Below are 20,565 nucleotides of genomic sequence, written 5' to 3'. Positions count from 1 at the left end.
CGATTGTCGGTAAAACCAATCTGATATAATGGCTTTTCGGTAGGACAATCTGCCATTCTTACCTGGTCTAGCATATATCTGATTCCAGACACAAAGCAATAGGTTGGCTCTGACTCTTAACTGCGCTCCGGACAATTACAAATCAGCAATAAATGGCAGCCTAGCCAGCAATGCCCATATCCAATGAATGAATCATAAAAGAACTCTACATCTAGATGGTATTCTTTTCAACTATACGGATGGCCCATCAATCAAGGCATTCCAACATGGGTTTGCACAGGGCTTTTTTTTAACGTTAAAGTCTTTCAAACAGCAAAATGGGATACATTTGATCTCCATTATATGTTCAAATGGCCCTGCTGAGTATACCTGTCACTCTTCTGTAATCTATGCTGCCATTGTTATCTGTGCCAGCATTGGATTTGTTGAAAAAAGTGACAGGACTTCCTTACCTGGGACTTGAACTTGGAAATTGAAATTACTTGTTTGATAAGATCCTATCCAAGAAGCTGTTAACTAGAAAGGATCACTGTTCATAGGTTGGAAGTAGAAATGATGTTGAAATTTAGGATTAAATTGTTTTTTTTCTTCTCATTTACTATTTCTCCATAAAATCCAAGTAAAGGAAGTTCCCAGTTTACCAACAGTGCCTTATTAAACCAGGTATTGTTAGGTGCAAAAATGAAGTCTAAAATGACAATGTATTCGTTTTTTTTAGGATAAACTTGATGGCGTCCATCTGTGATTTGCCTGAGATTGGGGTGAATAGAGTGGCCATTAAAGTTTAAAAATATATATTCTGCAATAAAAATAAAATACATTGAAACTTCCCATAGTTGCAAATAAGCATATTACTATTATAATGAGAAATAAATTGCAACTATTGTTTCAAACAATGCAAATTTGATTAACAATCTTATGATTACCCACCCATCCCACCACTGGTGGGCTGGCTTGTGCTGACCTCTATGCTAATCATAGAGCAGATGAAGTCTTGGGCAACTACCTACCCTCAACCCAATTGAGGCCCTTATATGGTTAAAGTAATGAGGAAGCTTAAGAGCTCAGACTATTTTTGTGTCGGTTCTAAAGGTAGGGGCCGGGGGATCATTATCTTCAATGGTTCCCCTTTGCACGTGGGATGCAGCCTTTCAGGGCCTGTCAACTGAAGTCAACTTATGGAGTTCTCCATTAAGTTCTTCTTTAAAAGCTGGTCAACTTATCTAGGTTCCTCTGGTTTCATCACCACTCCCCTCTCCTTATGAGCCCACCATACTTACCTGGCTCTGAACCCTAGGATTTAGAATTTAGTTACTAGTTGTAGGATCAGTCTTGGTGCATCCAGGATTACAAACTGATGCCTCTGAGGTGAAATATCTGCCCTCAATTTCACAAAAGTCCCGTTTCCAGCCATTTAATTCTTTCAAGTTGCTGCAGGAACACTGATTGGAAGGGTTGCGGACTCTCTTGTCAATTCATCGGGTAATAAATTGGGAAAGTTTGCCAACCAAAAAATTCTGTCCTTAGTTTTTTTATACATACATAACATTTCATCCCCATTCAATACAATTAAGTTGATTATGCGTTTCTTTTCTGATCACAATTGAACCAATTTTGGTATTTCTGTAGCATCAAATATAATGAGAAGCCAAAAGAACATTGAAGCATGCATATCCCTGCATTGAATTTTATAATTCAGAAAGGACCCTTTTCACACATTATCAGGTTCTATCTGGTAGATTGTCAAAGTCTGACAAACACCATTTCCTTGCCCTCCAGAACCTACTTCTAAAAGTTTCTTGTGCCCTGTCATTTATTAAAAAGTATGAACTCAATCAGGAATGTTATGAAAACGATATTCCACTCTCTCCCTGTATTCTTTTAGTGATGGCCTTAAATAATGCCTTCTCAGTTTGGGTGCCTGTATCAGATTTCTTTATTTTCCCTGTTCTGACTAAAAGTGCCTCACTTTCTCAAGTTCTTCTCACAGACATGTTTTAACATTAGTATCATCTTTGGCAGTTGCTTCTGCACTTCTACATGAGCTTTGCTCTCCTTTATTTTTGTTGATTTAACCAATGATTTATATTTTTTTTTAGATTAGACTTACAGTGTGGAAACAGGCCCTTCGGCCCAACAAGTCCACACCGACCCGCCGAAGCGCAACCCACCCATACCCCTACATTTACCCCTTACCTAACACTATGGGCAATTTAGCTTGGCCAATTCACCTGACCCGCACATCTTTGTGACAGTGGGAGGAAACCGGAGCACCCGGAGGAAACCCACGCAGACACGGGGAGAACGTGCAAACTCCACACAGTCAGTCGCCTGAGTCGGGAATTGAACCCGGGTCTACAGGCGCTGTGAGGCAGCAGTGCTAACCACTGTGCCACCGTGCCGCCCACTAACTATTAGGTTGGATTTTGTGCTCGCTACTGGGGGCTTGAAGGTGGATTATCAGGGTGATCTCATAAATGCAGAGTGTGGCCTTCCCATTTCTTACCTGTCCACTGTCAATTAATACAAAATTTAGCAGTGGAAGTGTTGATGCATCTCACCACTTCGGGCCTATTGAGGCCATTAAGTGTGCAATTAATGGTCATTTGAGAGCATCATCCTGCCCCCATCACTATTTTAATCCTGACAAGATGAGGCCAATATCAAGCAAGTTGTCCAGCAACTTTAGCTGCATGAACTGGTGTTTGGCAAAGTGGGAGTCCACCATTGCAAATCCCCTGGGCCCATGGAAGGTACTCACTCCATAAAAATCGCACTTGCTTCTTTACCCTACCCTCTTGACCTCTGATACCCCAACACTCTTCCTCAGGACCTGCCAACCTGACCCTGGTAAAATCGCCCCAAATTACTTTGCTATCCAGCTCCAATAATAATCTCCATGAGAGCTCTACTGTGGCTCCAGAAGTAGTCACTACTTCCACCTGGTGCTTATAGAACTGCAGAGTTCCAGCTATTTAATTGGTCAATTGGACCTTACGCCTGGCACCTCATACGATCCAAATAGATTTAGCGTTGCACCTTTACTTTTGTAATCAGTTCCTTTTTTTCCTCATAGTAATTGTACTTTGAAAATATTTCAGCAACTGTGGGTGAAATCTTATTTCCTCTTTCATAGTATGCTTGGAGGTGGGAAAGGTAGAATTAGGGAGGATCTCAATCCTGTCACTTTTCCGCTTGCACCAGAATTAAGAACCGATCAGATTTTCTACCTTTCTACAACTATGGGCTTTAAGTTGCCAATTAATGACAACTTAGAGGCCTTATCCCACAGCCACTTATATTAACCTAGTTGCAGGCCTGACTGTTGGAATGCAGAATGTGTGCAATAAATAAAACTGTGTGGCCAGCTCACCACCTGGGAAGGAGTGGTAGTGGCTCAATCTAAGACAGTCAGTGCCCAATTTGAGGGACTTGATAATCAGAAAGGTGTGAGGGGCAAAAGCTGAGAGCCCTTGCTGCCCACCTTCCTATACCTCTTTCCCCTTGGCCCATGCAACCTCTCCTTGATATTATAGTTATCTGTCATAGAAACGTAGAAGATAGGAGCAGAAGGAGGCCTTCTACCATTCATTCTGATCATGGCTGATCATCCAACCCAATAGCCTAATTTTGCTTTTTCCCATAACCTTTGATCCCATTTGCCCTAAGTGGTATATCTAGTCGCCTCTTGAATACATTTAATGTTTTGGCATCAACTTAATTCCTGTGGTAATGAATTCCACCACTCTTTGGGTGAAGAAATGCCTCTTCATTTCCATCCTAAATGGTCCACCCCAAATCCTCAGACCGTGATCCCTGGTTCTGGACACACCCACCACCGGGAACATCCTCCCTGCATCTGCCCTGTCTAGTCCTGTTAGAATTTTATAAGTCTCTGAGATTCACCCCCATCCATCTAACTCCAGTGAAAATAATCCTAACCTAGTCAATCTCTCCTCATACCTCAGCCCCATCATCCCCAGAATCAGCTTGGTCAACCTTTGCTGCACGCCCTCAAGAGCAAGAGCGTTATTCCTCAGAAAAGGATATCAAAACTGCATACAATATTCAAGGTGTGGTCTCTGTAAAACTGCAACAATACACCTGCCAACCTGACCCTGAACCTCTCACAATGAAAGCCAACATACCATTTGCCTTGTTTACTCCCTGCTGCATCTGTATGCTTACCTTCAGCGACTGGTATACAAGGACACCCAGATCCCACTACATACTCCCCTCGCCTAGTCTTTGAATCTGTAACTCCAACAAAAGCCACAGCATTCCTAATTATGCTGCTGAGCAATAATTTCTCATTAGCCGGCCATTCTCAGAAAGTGGGACCTCCAACCCAGGATCCCAATTCCAATGAGAGCTCGCCGCTAGCTTTGCCACTACTTGATTGGCTCATGGTTCATTGCCTCATTTCTGGAAGAATCAATGCAACTATCTCACTGCTGTCCAACTGGCAAGTATAACAAGCGACGCTGAAATCAGATTCTGCCCTTCAAAATACTTTAGGGCGTCTTTAGACTGTGATAGGTATTATCTAAACGCAAGTTTCTTTTCTTCTAATAATTAAACTTAGGATTTCATGTTCTTTTCCTGAAACAATTGTATTTACTTGCTCTCACTTTAAAGACTACAAACTTTTAAAATGTTAGCATTAATATATGCATTCTCTTATTCCACTCAGAACTTTTCACCTCTCATTTCTGTATTAAGTTTAATCTAACATCTCTTTATATTATACTTCTAATGAGGTAACAGAGGCCACATAAGATCATCAGCAGTTAAGCACGCATGATTCTTTTTGTCATCTGAAATGATAATATTAAGCCCTTATCTATGAAGTGCAATAGGTTCAACCCTGGCCCAGGAATTAGAATTATTTAGATCCATCCATTAGTAGCATTGACCGCTTCTGTTTTGTGTTCTTAAGCCAACCTGTAACATGTTGTGTCTTGCTGTTAGCAATGTTCCTTGTACAGTGCACAACAAATTTACAATGTAGGACTCCATAATGAGAGAAAAGTTGTTTTGTATACAAAAATATTTAAAAATTGAAAATTAACGTTCTTATACTTCTAATCTTGTAATACTCATTTGCAATGTTTATTGCATTGGAGGAGTTTGTAACTATTGTCAAGAAAATGCCATTGTATTAGAATAATTTCAAAATGACTGTAATATTTTAGCTACGACCATTTGAAACTTAAAGCTTAAGTGATGAGTTAACTGTTTGAAGCTTGAACTTTTATTAAAAATGTTATGTACAGGGAAAATTCATGAGTCACAGCACGCTCCACATGCTGCTCTGTATATGATTAAAGCAAGACAAATCCACTTGTTAAACAGATTAGCAAACAAACAGTGGTGACATTCTCAGGAAGGAATTATGCAATGACATCTAGTCATATCTGATGCACACCCAAGTTCTCTTTTTCTTTTAGGATAGTCGATTTCCTAAGGGAATATCAATGGACTCAAAATCTCCGATTCAGTCTGTCCTTTGCTTACCAATCGTTACTGCCAGCAATGACTTGTTAGGTGTTTTGGAACTGTATCGACAACGTGGCAGAAATCCTTTTGACAGTGACCAACAGCAGGTGGGTTTCTACTCTTGCAGTCAAGCAGAAGTCTCATTAACACAGGAGACATTAAACATAAACCAAAAATGCAATTTTTATTTAATATCTCTATGATATTCAGCAGTCCTAATGTATTTTAGCATGGCTAACCCAGAAAATGAAGAGGTCTTGTGTAGAAGTGAGTAGCATCCAATCCTCTGAGCTAGAGTCTCTGGGTTCAATTCCCACTCCAGCACTTGATAGCCTCAGAAGGTGAATTCGTAATGTGGCCAAACCGGTTGATTAGTAAACTGCAAATCCTTCAAATAAGCCAATGGCAGGCTGTAAGAGCAGCATAGTCTTCCTGATGAGCTATGTTTAATGCAAAGTAATGTCCCTCAAGCTACAGCCTCTGTTGATAGGTTCTGGGGAAAAATAACCAAGGAGACAAATATGTTTTGTGTCCCTCTTGCACCACTCGGTATGGTAAGAGAAAAGAAGAATCCAGAAAATCAGTATGATTCAAAAAGACATTAGCAATTGACTATTCTGCTTGTGAAACCCTGATAGTTTTAAAACTTATTGCAATGTCTGTGAGTTGTGAAATAAAAGTTCAAATGACATGGAGTAGTAGTTCCACAAATTATTGATTGAGTATACTAATGAGTCACCTGTATCAGAACAATAATAAGCAAATGCTGTTTAAGCTGATATAAGCAAAAGCGGTTGCAAATACATTATAATTGGTCAGTGTGCCCGTGGTCTAGAACAGGAATAATTCAAATGGAATTTCTGCTTCTGATCAACAGTAAGTTGATTAAAACCAGTTCAGGCTTGGTAATATTCACGCCAGTCAAAGAGTCTGCCATCATTCATGGTCAAGGTCAACATGTGGAAAACACATAATTGTCCACTTGATGAGGAAATTAAAAATTCATGTGCTAATTGAAACATTCTAAACAGAAGTCTGTACTTTTAGAGGAAGGAGGACGATATTTAAGATGATGATAGAAAGCTTCTCCTAATTCAGATAAACCATGTGTAAAAACCTTATTTGTGTTCTTTATTACAGATTGCCACTGCAAACCTAGCGTGGGCTTCAGTGGCAATACATCAAGTTGAGGTAAGTTTCCAGCACTTCCTCAATTTGTCTCCGGTCTCATGTCAAATGGATGTGCTGACAATTTTTTCAAATCCTCTGATACTCTACACTGTTTGGCCAATGGTATCCTCAGCCACTTCCCACTTTCTGTAGCAGCTTCCAAGCCCAGATGTAAGAGATTACTAAAGAAGTAGTTGTGGTTGCAATGTCTGTGAGTTGTGAAAAGCGAACTGTATAAAGATAAAGAGTAAAAATGAGGGAAGAAAATAATTATGGAGAAACAAAGCGTTCATGAGAAGTGTACAGAAGGTTCCAGAAAAAATATTCAAGGGAAGAATAACAGAATAAGATCTGGATTTTCGTGAAGATGACAGGAAATATAATTAAGTAAAGTTTTTGACTCGGTGAGCTAATCTCCTTTAAAAAGGCCAACATCTGCCTTATTTTCATTCTGTTGTTGGTCGGAATTGAGCCCAGCACCTCCAGAAGTAACCGAGGCAGGATGACAGGTAGTGAGGCTGGCAGGCTACAAAGCACACCTTTGTATACTGGGACACAGGCCCTTTTGTAACCATGATAGCCCATCAAGCACTCACCGTTCTTATATCCTTTTGTATCATCCCTGCTTCATATAGCTGCAAAATCAAGCAGCATAAAATAAGATATTGTTGAGGTATTGTAAACCATCAACAACAGCAGAATCATAGAGCCACAATCCAAAACCCCATTGTCCAGCATATCCCTTGCTCTACCATGATTATCAAAGCACAAGTACACAAGAGACTGGGTACTTTCTTGAAGACTAGCTTTAAAGCTTGTAAACCACCTACAAGGCAAGAATCAGATGGGTGTTCAAGTACATTTCAAATGTCTGAGTAGAACAAAACTCCAAGAAGCTTGGTGCCAATCCAGCACAAAGCAGTCTGCTTCATCGTTCCTCACTATAAAATTATGCAGCATAGGAGGAAACTACTTACCCATCATGCTGCTACTAGTTCCTATAAAAAAAGTTTGTCCAATAGCCTTATTTACATGCTGTTTCCTAAAAATTTGCAATTTTGTTCCAGTTAACGTTTATATCGAATTCCCTTTTGAAAGTTATTATTGAATTTGCTGTCTCCAATAGATTAAGTGGTATATTCCTGATCATAATTTATCAACCATCTTGTTCTTTTGGAAATTATTTTAAATTTATGTCCTCTGGCTACCAGCTCACCAGTTAGTAAGAAGGTTTCCCCCTTTTACGAATCAAAACCCCTTCATTCATTAGGTTATACATTCACTTGCATACGTACAGAAATACACTAACAGATGGCTAATTGACCTCCTTGGGGGCAAAGGTCTTTTTCAAATATTGCCCTGATTTGAAACCTCATCTTTCAGATTTCCAAAGGTCTTGCCAGACAGAGTGAAATGAATGATTTTCTGCTTGATGTATCCAAGTAAGTGATTCATATTTTTGATTTGATAAATACATTGTTTGGTGTGATCATTAATGCAGAGTAATATATTGTGTTATGACTAAATGAGGAGGGAAAACTGCTTTCCTCTTTAACCCTGTCTTGGTCAGTTGCTTCAAATTCTTTTTTTTTTCAGCATGAACTTTTATTAAAATATACTTAAATGAATCAAAATAAAGGAGCCAATTATAAGATATTTGTGAATGAAATGAGGCATTTTAATACCTATTAACCTCAACAACAGTAATAAAACATGACAACAAACACACCCAAACATGGATAATACATTTATAAAGGTGAGAGCGGTATAGATAGACAGACTAATGCTAGACACCTTAAAGGTTCTTAGAGAATTTAGGGTATAAGAGCGAAATTTGATTCCATGACAATTTAGTTGGTGTACTGCTTCCCCAGGAGTGGTGAAGTCATAGAATTCTGGAATTCTCAATGAATTGTTTTTCAACTTGTATCTTTACTGGGCCTTGACTTTGGAGCTTTAGAGAAACAGAGAAAGAGAGCAAGCCTTCCAAACTCCGTTGTTATGAAACTGCATTGCTTTCTGCCTGCTGAGCTAAACAAGCTACTAAACTATGGTTTGTTTGTATACTCTTTTGTCAAGCTCCATTGTCTTTCCAGTCTGAATATTTGGCAGACAACCTTTCTTCTACCCATATGTGAACTTAATGTGCAAATGTGAATAAAACAAGATATGCATATTTCTTCAAGTCAGCCTAATTATCTGGTTTCACTCTCTTTGGATGAAATTATCATTTCAGTATAATTGATTTATTCTATATGGGTTCCCAGGACTTGCCTCAATCTATAATCAGATGATCACAGCAATTAATTTAAGTCTTTCTAAATCGCTTTAGTCCATGAAGAACTCAGATATTAAAATCAGATGATGGAAGTTGAATATTACTAGTCAATGCTTACCATTATTTTTATTGTTTGCAATTGTATGGAGACTTTTAAAAAGAAATGAATTTCCCAAAAGACCAACAAAAATCTGGAGGATAAGTTTTCATATTTCAAGATTTTTACTGGAACAAACTAGAATGTACATAGCTCGAACATCAATTCACAAGTAACTATTGCATCAAATAAGATATTGAACTAATTCACACATTCAAGAAACCTCATAGAATTCTTTTCACTTTGTACCATATTTCTAGCATTGCAAGTACAAGTCCAGTGGTATTCCTGCTACTCCAGTAGGGTCACTTCTCTCCACCGTGTTCGGTCAAAATTTCAACTGTCGTTCACTCAGCATGTGTTTTTCAGATCTGACATTATCCAAATATCTCACCTCATTGACACCTTGATCCTTAAATTTCTAAAAGATTGGTTGGTTCTATTCCCTTCCTATCGAATATAAAACTGAATTCCTCATGCATTAGATCAACCATGATTGAATGGCAGAACAGGCTTGAAGGACTGAGTGGCCTACTCTTGTTCCTCATTCATATGTTCATCCTGCGTTGTTATTAAAACACAACAGTCCTTCTCTGCTTCCCATAGCAGTAGCTGCTTTTGCACTCACGCTCGTTTTCTCTCTCTCTCTCTCTCTCTCTCTTTCTGTGTCTCAATGACAATGGTCCTATGTGTACAAGGTATTTCACTAACTTTGGTTTGCGATTCTTTTCCTACGATGGCCAGATTACTTACAAGTTCCCAACTACATTTTGGGGTTTCATTTAAATATTATAAAAAGTTGTTCTACTTCTCCATAGCAGCATTCAAACATTCTAGGCAATCCATCCCTCTGAAAATGGCAGACTAAAAGATTGTGCTATTGTCCTCACATAGGGTTGTATTGCTGAAAATTGTGACTTTGCGAAGCATTGATTCTGTAGAGCCTTCCTTAGAGTAAAAAGAACATTATTTGTACCCTCTAAGTTCAAATGCAGTACCACCTGTACTTTAAATGTACATTAAATTTCTACATCAGTTAATTAAATAATTAATCGTAAATTTGAGAATATAAAAGGAAGATCTAATAATTTACTGTTCTGTCAGATTGACAGTGCTCCATTTAGTGACAGAGGTCAGTCTGTATAGCTAAGTTTATAGGACTCCTTGTACTGATAAACGTCTGGCAATAGATGAAGCCAGTAATCTCAAATTGAGGAGAAAAGTGAAGACCTAGCAGCAGTGAGAGGAGCAGATCTGGAGCCTAAAGGTGAAAACAGGAGGCAAGAAACTCTGGGAGACTGAGGCCAAGGAACAGCAAACCATTGTTAACTGTCATTAAAAACCCATCTGCTTCACAGATGTTCTTTTGGAGAAGAAACTCGCTGTTCTTACCTAGTCTGGCCTATATGTGACTGCAAACCCACAAATAATCTGGATGATTCTCAACTACCTTCTGAAAGTCATGCAAGTCACTTAATTTTATCATAGAGTTATAGAGTTATGCAACATAGAAACAGACACTTCGGTCCAACTCATCCATGCTGACCAGATATCCTATATAAATCTAGTTCCATTTGCCAGCATTTAGCTCAAATCCCTGTAAACCCTTCTTATTCATATCCCTATCCAGATACCTTTTAAATGATGTAATCATACCAGCCTCCACCACTTCCTCTGGCAGCTCATATACACACCATGCTCTTGTGAAAAGGTTGCCCCTTGGGTCCCTTTTATATCTTTCCCCTCTCACCTTAAACCTATGTTGTCTAGTTTTGGATTCCTCCACCCCAGGGAAAAGACCTTGTCTATTTATCCTATTCATGTCCTTCATGATTTTATAAACCTCTGTAAGGTCAAGTATCAGATGTCAAAACAGCATCAAAAAAACTCATACAAACCACTTGTTACCAACTTAGGCATTGGAAATAATACTAAAAAATGCAACCCTGATCTCCTTGCTAACATCTAGGGGCTAGTGCCAAGTGAGAGCGCTGCTTTACAGAGTGGTCAGCATCAGCCTGACACTGTCATGCTCTCAGAATTGGGTCTTGCTGACCATGTCTCATTCAATAGCATCACCATTCCAGACTATGCCCAGATTACTGGCAGGACAGACCTAGCAGAACTGATGGTAGTGAGGGTATGCTGTTGGGAGAGTGTATATCCTGAAGTCTTCAGTATGATTCTGGACCCGGTGAGGTCAAACATGGAGAAGAAAGCCCCCTCCTGAGGAATCAGTATTCTTCCATGTTGAAAACCACCACGAGGAAACACAGAGGCTGGCAAGGGCACAAAATGGACATTAGGTGGAGACTTCAACATCCATCATCAAGAGTTGCTTGACAGTGCCACTACTGACAGCACTGGCCAAGTCCTACAAGATATAACTACTGGATTGGATCTGCAGCAATAAGAGGGCAAAACACACTTGACTCATCCTCACCAATATACCTGCCAGATGATTCTGCCCATGATAGTCTTGGTAGGAGGGACCAAAGCTAAGGCCCTGATTTCACACTGAGAATACTCTCCACTGTGTGTTTTGGCATTACCACTGTGCTAACTGGGATTGATTTTGAATAGATCTAGCAGCTCAAGACTGAGGCATTGTAAGGTATAAGCAGCAGCAGAACTATACTCCAACATAATCTGCAACCCCACTCTACCACTACTGTTAGGCCAGAGATCAAACCTGTTGAATGAAGAGTGCAGATTGAGATGCCCGGAGGAGCACCAGGCATTCCTAAAATGAGATGTCAACCCGGTGAAGCTACAAAACAGGACTGATTGTGTGCATTGGCAGGACCAAGTGATACCGCAATATCCAGTCATGAACAGCACTAGACAAAAGGAGTTTTGGACATAATGGCCGACTCATATTATTGCTAGGATATTGATCCAGAAACCCATGTTCAAATCACACTATTGCAGATGATGAAATTTGAAATTAATAAAAATCTGGAATGAAGAGTCTAATGATAACCATGAAACCATTGCCAATTATCGGAAAACTCCACCTGGTTCACCGAAATCCTTTAGAGAAGAAAACTGCGTACATACTTGGTTGAAAGAAATGCCTTAGATAAGGGAACCAAACCCACTCAGTATTCCAGCTATGATCTTATTAGTCCCTCGTATACTTTTAGCAACACTTCCCATTTCATTACACTCCATTCTGTTTAAAATGAAGGTCAGTATTCCATTTGCCTTCCTTATTAGCCACTGAATTTGGATGATAGCTCCTTATGGTTCATGTATGATTGCCCTTTGAAATGGCCTAGCAATCCTTCACTTGTAACAATCACCACAAAATTTCAAAATAGAAAGAAACCAGATGAATCACGTGGCATCAACCTAAGTGCATAAATGACAATGGCAAGAACAGCCCTGTCGCCCCATCAAAGTTGTTGTTGCTAACATCTGGGGGCTAGTGCCAGAGTTGGGTGATGCTGGCTCATAGACTAGTCAAGCAACAGTCTGACATTGTGTGTAACGTATAATTCCCAGAATATGACAATGTGTCAAATAGCAACACCATCACTGATGCCTATCCCATGACAAGGAGCACTGAAAGTGAATACCACATACTGCCCTCCCTTGCCTGCTGAATCAGTACTCTTCCATGTTGAATACCACTGAGAAGAAGCACTGAAAGTGGCAAGAGTGCAGAAATTACTGTAGTTGGGGAATTTCAATGTTCTGAACCAAAAGTGGCTCAGCTGCAGTACTATTGATTTGAACTGTTCACTTCCAAAAGAACATATCTGTTAGACTGTGTCTGTGGCAGGTGGTGAAGGAGCTCACGAGAGGGAGAAACATATTTGATCTTATCCTTGCCAATCTGCCTGTCATAGATGCATCTGTCCATGGTAGCATTGGTCAGTAAAGCACATTGCTTATGGAGACAACATACCATCTTCACAATGTTGTTACCTTACCTGATCTTGTGTGGCATTATCACCATACTAAATTGTGCAGATTTCAAATGACTCACGACTGAGCATCCATGTATGAGGCACTGAGGGCCATCAACAGCAACAGAATTATATGCTCACTACAATCTGCAACCTCATGAACTGGCATATCCCACACCATCAAGCCAGGGATATCAACCATGGCTCAATTAAGAATTCAGCAGGGCATGTCAGAAGCAGGACCAGGCATACCCAAAAATGAGATGTCAACTTGATGAAGCTACCAGATTGGTCTACTTGCACGCCAAACAGCATAAGCAACAACTAATAGAGCTAGCCGATCCACGACCTATGAATCAAATCTAAACTCTGTCGTCCTGCCTCATCCAGTCCTGAATGGTGCTGTGCAATTCTTCAACAACTTATTAGAGGAAGAGGCTGCACAAGTATCCCCATCCTGAATAGTGGGAAAACTCAATACATCAGTGCAAAGGATAAGGCTCAAGCATTTACAACAATCTTCAGCCAGAGGTGCCGAGTGAATGATCGTTCATAGAAATAGAAATACAACATGGAAGCAGGACATTTGCCCATCGAATCCACACCAACCCATCAAAGAACATCCCAACCAGACTCATGCCCGATCCCTGCACTTCCCATAGCTAATCCACCTAGCCTGCACATCCCTGAACACTATGTGCAATTTAGCATGGCCAGTCCACTTAACCTGCACATCTTTAGACTGTGGGAGGAAACTGAAGCCTCCAAAGGAAACCCACGCAGACAAGGGGAGAATGTGCAAACTTCAGATAGAATTGGACTTGGGTCTCTGGCACAGTGAAACAGCAGTGTTAACTGCTGAGCCACACCTCTAGTAATACAAACTCTCATTCTCACTAGTTTTCTAAATTAATGACAGTATTCAAAATAAATACAGATGTCGGAGATTAGGAATTGTACTTCATCAAATGAATTACCAATAATACAAAAAGATTCATCCACTGGGTAAGCAACAGAAACACAAAAAAAACCAGGAGTAGCCCTCTACATGTTGATGGTTCCCTGGAGTTTCTCTTTTCTGCTATATATATCATATGTTCTTTGTAACTATGGTTAAAATTAAAAAGGTGGGCCAGTTTAATCTTCTGATTTGATGAATTCGTGAAGACTGAGTTCCTCCTTTTGGATTTCAGCTACTCAATTTATCAGATTACGTAAACAAGATTTAAAAAATGTATTTACTATATTGTAAACAGCAAACTTCATTTATAAAAGTTTGTGATCTTGCTGCTTTCAGAGGTGCCAACATCACAAGTTCAAGTCTTCAAACAATTCAACTCACTCACATGATATTAAGAAACGATTAGAGAAGTATTAAAGGCTATGCTCCAGAACTTTCTGCTCCCCTAACCAAACTCTTCCAGTACAGTTACAACACTGGCATCTACCTGACAATGTCAAAAATTGCCCAGTATATCTTGTCCACAAAACACAGGACATATCTAACCTAGCCAATTACTGCCCCATTAGTCTCCTCTCGGGCATCAGTAAAGTGATGGAAGATGTCATCAACAGTGCTATCAAGCAGCATCTGCTCAGCAATAACCTGCTCAGTTGCAGTCAGTTTGGGTTCTGCCAGGGCCACACAGCTCCTGACCTCATTACAGGCTGGTTCAAACATAGACAAAAGACTAGAATTGCAAAGGTGAAGTATGAGTGACTGCCATTGGCATTAAGGCCGTATTTTTCTGCATGTGGCAATAGGTGACCTAGTAAATCTGAAGTCAGGGGGATTCGGGGAAAACTCTGCTGGTTGGACACATACCTGGTGCATTGTTATTGTTGTCGAAGGTCAGTCATCTCAGCTCCAGCACACCTCTGCAGAAGTTCTTTAAGGTAGTGTCCTTCAAACACCTTCAATTGTTTCGTCAATGACCATCTCTGCATCATAAGGTTATAAGTTGAGATGGGGATGTTTGCCAATAACTGTGTAGGGTTCGGTGCATTTGCCACACCCCAGATACTTAAGCAATCCATGTTCAAATGCAACAAGATCTGGACAGTATCCAGGCTTGGTATGCAATATAGCAAGTAATATTCACACCACACAAATGCCAGGCAATGACCATCTCTAAAAAGAAAGAATTTAGTTACTGCCCTTGGGATTCAATGGTGTTTACCATTGCTGAATTCTCCACTACCCCAGAGGTTACCATTGATTAGGAGCCGATTGAATTTGCCAAATAATTACAGTGGCTACCAGAGCAAGTCAGAACCTCAGAATACTGCAGCATTCAACTTTCTTCCTGACTCTTTGAAGCCTGTCCACCATCTACAAAGCACAAGTCAGGAGTGTGATGGAACATTCCCCACTTGCCTGAATTAATGTAGCTTTAAAGCTTGAGCAGTTGAACTCCATCCAGGACAAAGCAGCTACATCCGCATCCACAAATGTCGAATTCCTCCTTCATTGACAGTACACTTTACTGCCATTGACTATCTACAAGATGCTCTGCAGAAATTCACCAAATATCTGTCTAGAAGGACAAGGGCAGCAGATATATTGGAACGGCACCACTTGCAACTTCCACCCGAAGCCACTCACCATATTGACTTAGAAATATATCACCATTCATTCAGTGCTGTTGCATCAAAATGCTAGTATTCCACCCTAATAGATTGTGGGTCTACCTATAGCTCATGGGTTGTAGCAGATCAAAAAGGCAGCTCACCACTACCTTCTCAAGTGCAACAAGGGATAAATGCTGCCCAGCCCCGAGCGATATCCATATTCCACAGATGAGTTTTTTAAAATATCTTTAAAAGGTGGTGTGCTTTGCATCTTAAATATGTAGTACATTCCATATGGTCATATGAATCTTATTTGACAGTCTATGGGGGTGTCATTATGATCATGTAGTTAGCTCTGCTGTTGAAACCAGACAGTTGATAAGGAATCAGGTATGGTCAATCATGGGTATCTCACTCTAACTGGGTGGAACCACTTAACACTTTGGCCAATATTTAAGATATCCCATGAGATAATTTAGATTATTTCAAATAGAGTTAGGTGTATCCAAAGTGCCAAAAATACTTTTTTAAATAAATGACGTATGAGTTTGTAGTGCTATTAACACTTAGGTTATTCCATGCAGCACAGTTCCTTCTCATTAAAAGAATAAATGTTACCACAGAGAATTTAAAAGCAATGTGGTGTAGATAACGCTATTTTAGATATTTCTTCATTTTTTTCAGAACCTATTTTGATAATATACTGGCAATAGATTCTCTGCTTGAACACATCATGGTGAGTACCCAATGATGTTTTCTCCACTGTCTCTGTGATAAAATTCAGACACAAGAAAGGAACCTTTGGTTTCAGTGAGAATCAATGGAACAGAAGTGTAATTTACTGGTTCTGCTTGTAGTTCCATGAGTCAAGCATACATATTTTTTCTTAAGAAAAGAAATCTCACCATCTGTTGGACAGAAAAAGTTCAAATCAAGTATGACTATTCTTTTGAAAAAGAGTCATTAGACTTGAAGGAGAGTCACATTCAACTCAAAACATTAACTCAATTTCTCTCTCCAAAATGCTGCCAAACCTGCTGATTATTACATTGTTCATTTTTTTTTTAATTATAGATTTTTGGTTCCATATAGTTGGTTAGCACTTAGTCCTCTCTGTATGATCCCTTCATGAGATGCACATCACATGGAGTAGTACCCTAATTATTTACACAAGTGCTTTTTTTAATATGTGCTAACTATTGGAGGTGTGCAGGAAAAATAATTATAGATCCATAAATCTGTGTCAGTCATTCTTACTTTGTAACAGTAGGAAGTGAAGCTTGTGCAACTTAGTCACACAGGATGGTGAGTGTGTAGAATAAACTGCCAGAGGAAGTGGTAGTACAGGTACAGTTACAACATTTAGAAGACATTTGGACAGGTACATGAATGGAAAGGGTTTACAGGGGTTTGGGCCAGATGCAGACAAACAGGACTGGTTTAATTTGGGAAACCTAGTCAGCAAGGGTGTGTTAGACCAATGGGTCTATTTCCATGCAGTGTAACTCTGTGATGAATTTTTCAAAATTGGTTTTAGCACTGTGCACAAGTTACTGCCACTAATTTCAACTTTAGCAGTTTATTCATTTTCGACTTGATGTGCATGTTAGCGCAATTCTTGATGCACACATGGTAAAATTTGTTTGACCCTGTTATAATGTTACCAGGCAAACACATTACATCAAAAACAAAGAAGATATAGATCTTAAGAGTCAACAGCACTCAGAAATACAGCAAATCTATTTTTTTAAGGCATGTTTTTGTTTTATTTAAAGTGATCTTGATTTTTTTTAAGGATATTGTCTCAGCTGCTGTGTTGGAAATTATCGAACCTGTCAAATGTAAGTGGGGTTTTCAGGGCAGATTTTGAACGTAAATTGGCTAGATCGCTTTTTCACTGAAATGGATTTTTTTTTGGTTTATAGTTGTAGCAGGGTAAAGCCTCAAGGAAGATATATCTGATAATGTTAACTGACATAGCAAAAGTAGGCACTCTATGGAGTGCCCTCTTCACTTGTTCATTTCTGTCATTGATGCACCCAAGTAATTGAGGCTTAACTTTTCCACTTAGCGTCAGTGGGAGAACCAACTGAAGAATACCTCGTTAACCCCTTACACTTCTTTAACAATGCTCTTCTCCTTAATAATATCACATGTAAATGTAGGATTGGATTTTACATGTTTACTGATGTCATCCAGCTCTAACACTAACCCTAAGCCTCCCCACAAAAAGGGTGATAATGTCACTGGATCAGTAATCCATAGAACAGTGTAGTGCCCTATAATCTCACCATGGTAGATGGTAAAATTTGATTTCAATTCTATATCAGGCATTAAAAAACATGTCTAATAGTGACTATGAAGCCAGTATCAATACTATCATTAAACGTCTCTGAATTATCACTGTCCTTTAGCAAGGAAAATCTGTTATCTTTACCTGGTCTGGCTTATATGTTATTCCAGACCCACAGCAATGTGCTTAAATCTTAACTGCCCTCCGAAATGCCCAAGCAAGCCACTTGAGTTGTATTAAAATCACTACGAAGTCAAAGAAAATGATTGAAGTCAGACAGACAACCTGATTTCAATGTGAGCACTGCAAATGAAAAAGACAAATGCAGCCCTACTAACACTGCAAAGTCCCCCTGACTTAGTTTTGGGGTCTTATTATATTAGGAGAATTGACTCACAGCAAATTAAGTACATTGTAAGGCATGATTCCATGAGTATGGCTATGTCCCAGACACCATCATCACCTTCTCCGGGTATATTCTGTCCCACCAGTTGGACATAGCCATTGGAGGCAACAGTGTATTGATGTACAGTCAGGCATTCTCAACCTTGAAACTGAAGCCCATGGTGTCTCGTGGCACCAGGTCAAACATGGGCTTGGATATTCATCCTGTTGATTAACACAGCCCTTCTGCTGCTTCCCTTCACTAATCAACAGCACTGCTCTATATTGAGCAGCAATTGGAAGACATTGGCAAGTGCACAGAATATATTCTGGGTGAGAGACTTAAAATCCATCATCAAAGGAATATGATAACATCACAACTCACTGGGCTGGCCAAGTCCTAAAGTATGCACCTATTAGGCTGGATTGACAACTGGTAGAGAAAGAACCAATAAGAGGAAAAAATGTTTTCTTGACCTCGTTTACACCAGTTTATAATTGCAGATGTATCTATCTATGACAGTATTGATAGGAATGAACGCCAGACAGTCCTTTTGGAGACAAGCTTCTATCTTTACATTAAAGATACCCTCCATCATGTTGTGTAGTATAACCCACTGTGATAAATGTGACAGATTTTAAACAATCTACTCAAATTGTGTTCAGTCTCTATCTGTAACTTCCTGGCTTGGCTGTATTGTTACCATCAAGTTAGGGATTCAATGAAGAGTGCAGGAGAGCATGTCAGCAACAGCTCCAGGCAATACCTAAAAAAAATTAGATGTGTGATCCAACAACGTGAAGCTGCAACACACTTGCATGCCAAACAGTGATTGTAGAATTCACTAGACTGGGATAAATGATTCAAAACCAACAAATCAAATCTAAACTCTGTCATTCTGTTTTATCCATTGGGTATCTGGCATGGACAATTATCTCACTGGAGGAGGCATCTCCACAAATATCCCCATCTTCAATTATGTCGGAGTCCAGCACAACAGTGCAACAGATTTGCACCTATCATCATCCAGAATTGTCAAATGGACTATCCTTCTCAGCAGTCTCCTCAAGTCATATTTGCTAGCTGACTTGATTCTCCATTTAGTAGCAAGGGATAGCTAAAGACACTGGATTCTTCAAAGGTTCTTGGCCATGCCAGCATTCTAGCAATAGTACTGAAAACGTGTCTTCCAGAACTAGCTGCCCCACGAACCAAGCTGTACCAGTACAGGGACAATGCTGGGATCTCCCTAACCATGTGGAAAATTCCCAGGTATGTCCTGTCCACAAAAACCTGGACCAATCTGGCCAGTTGTCATCCTATCAATGTACTTACAATCATCAGCAAAGTGATAAAAGATGTCATCGACAATTATATCAAGCGGCACTTCCTCAACAATAACCTGCTCACTAACAAAAGCTTGAGTTCTGCCAACCCCACCACTTACCTTCTGACACTGATGTAACAGACCAACGATGATCCTATTGACTAGCAGGACAAGTTCAGGGTGGAATGGTCTATTCCTGTTTCTCAGTTCTGTTATAAGTGATTTCTGTCTAGGCTTTCTGAATCTCCGGAGAATAGTTCCTGACACTTGGCTAACTATTCCAACTCTAGGGATCTGATTCAGAACAACCGGGTCCTGCCTCCGAACTCTGCCAACCGCGGACTGTCCTTTAACCCTTGTATCAAGGGAGACTGTCCGCAAGGTTAAGTTCAAAAAGGCGAACTCCAAGTTGACTGGTATCAGTCCTTATCCCCACCGGCTATCACTTCTCCCGTGGCAAATCGAAATACTGCGAGACACACACAAACGGAGCAACAGATGTTTATTCAATCTTCGAAGATTGGGCGAGTTTCCAAAAAAGACTTCGGAAATCGCAACGGAAGATTTTACAGCACTAATACTTATACATTATTTTTCCATTCAAATACATTGGTGATAATTTCATTGGTTTAAACATCTCACGCTATGGATTTTTCTTACATTAAAAATCATTAATGACAATTCCATTGGTTAAAGCATTTCACGCTTTTCTCTGCCAATTTCTTTAATTAAAATGTTATATTATTTTACAATTTCTGCTATTTGGTATCTTCATGTTCTACTAGTTATAACATTTATTGATTTTTGTGTATGTCATGAAAAGAGCTTTCATTGTATTTTTGCCCTCTGTGTCTAACTGAAGCATTCCTTGGTTTCTTGCCCATGTTCCTAGCTTTACAGAGGTGACTTAGTTCATGCTTCTTTATGGCCTTAGTAAATTATTAGTCTTACAATTTCAACTTTTATTCATTAAATTTCTGTTTTAGTATAGAAATTACCCCACTTATACCAAGAGAGTGTGTGTGTGTGTG

At 39.6% G+C, this 20,565-nt stretch overlaps 1 protein-coding gene across 1 annotated transcript in view; it reads left to right on the top strand.

The window, feature by feature from the left end:
• The window catches only part of pde10a (phosphodiesterase 10A), a 231,097-nt gene that overhangs the window by 133,178 nt on the left and 77,354 nt on the right, over positions 1 to 20,565 (top strand). The window contains exons 7-10 of the mRNA XM_060830963.1: positions 5,451 to 5,606; positions 6,640 to 6,690; positions 8,053 to 8,111; positions 16,214 to 16,265. Coding sequence (XP_060686946.1) covers positions 5,451 to 5,606; positions 6,640 to 6,690; positions 8,053 to 8,111; positions 16,214 to 16,265 — 318 coding nt within the window. The remainder of the gene's footprint in view (positions 1 to 5,450; positions 5,607 to 6,639; positions 6,691 to 8,052; positions 8,112 to 16,213; positions 16,266 to 20,565) is intronic.

Source organism: Hemiscyllium ocellatum, chromosome 10 (assembly GCF_020745735.1).
Source record: "Hemiscyllium ocellatum isolate sHemOce1 chromosome 10, sHemOce1.pat.X.cur, whole genome shotgun sequence".
Taxonomy (NCBI): domain Eukaryota; kingdom Metazoa; phylum Chordata; class Chondrichthyes; order Orectolobiformes; family Hemiscylliidae; genus Hemiscyllium; species Hemiscyllium ocellatum.
Note: the sequence above shows the minus strand (reverse complement) of the source record. Positions and strands in the feature narration are given on the sequence as shown.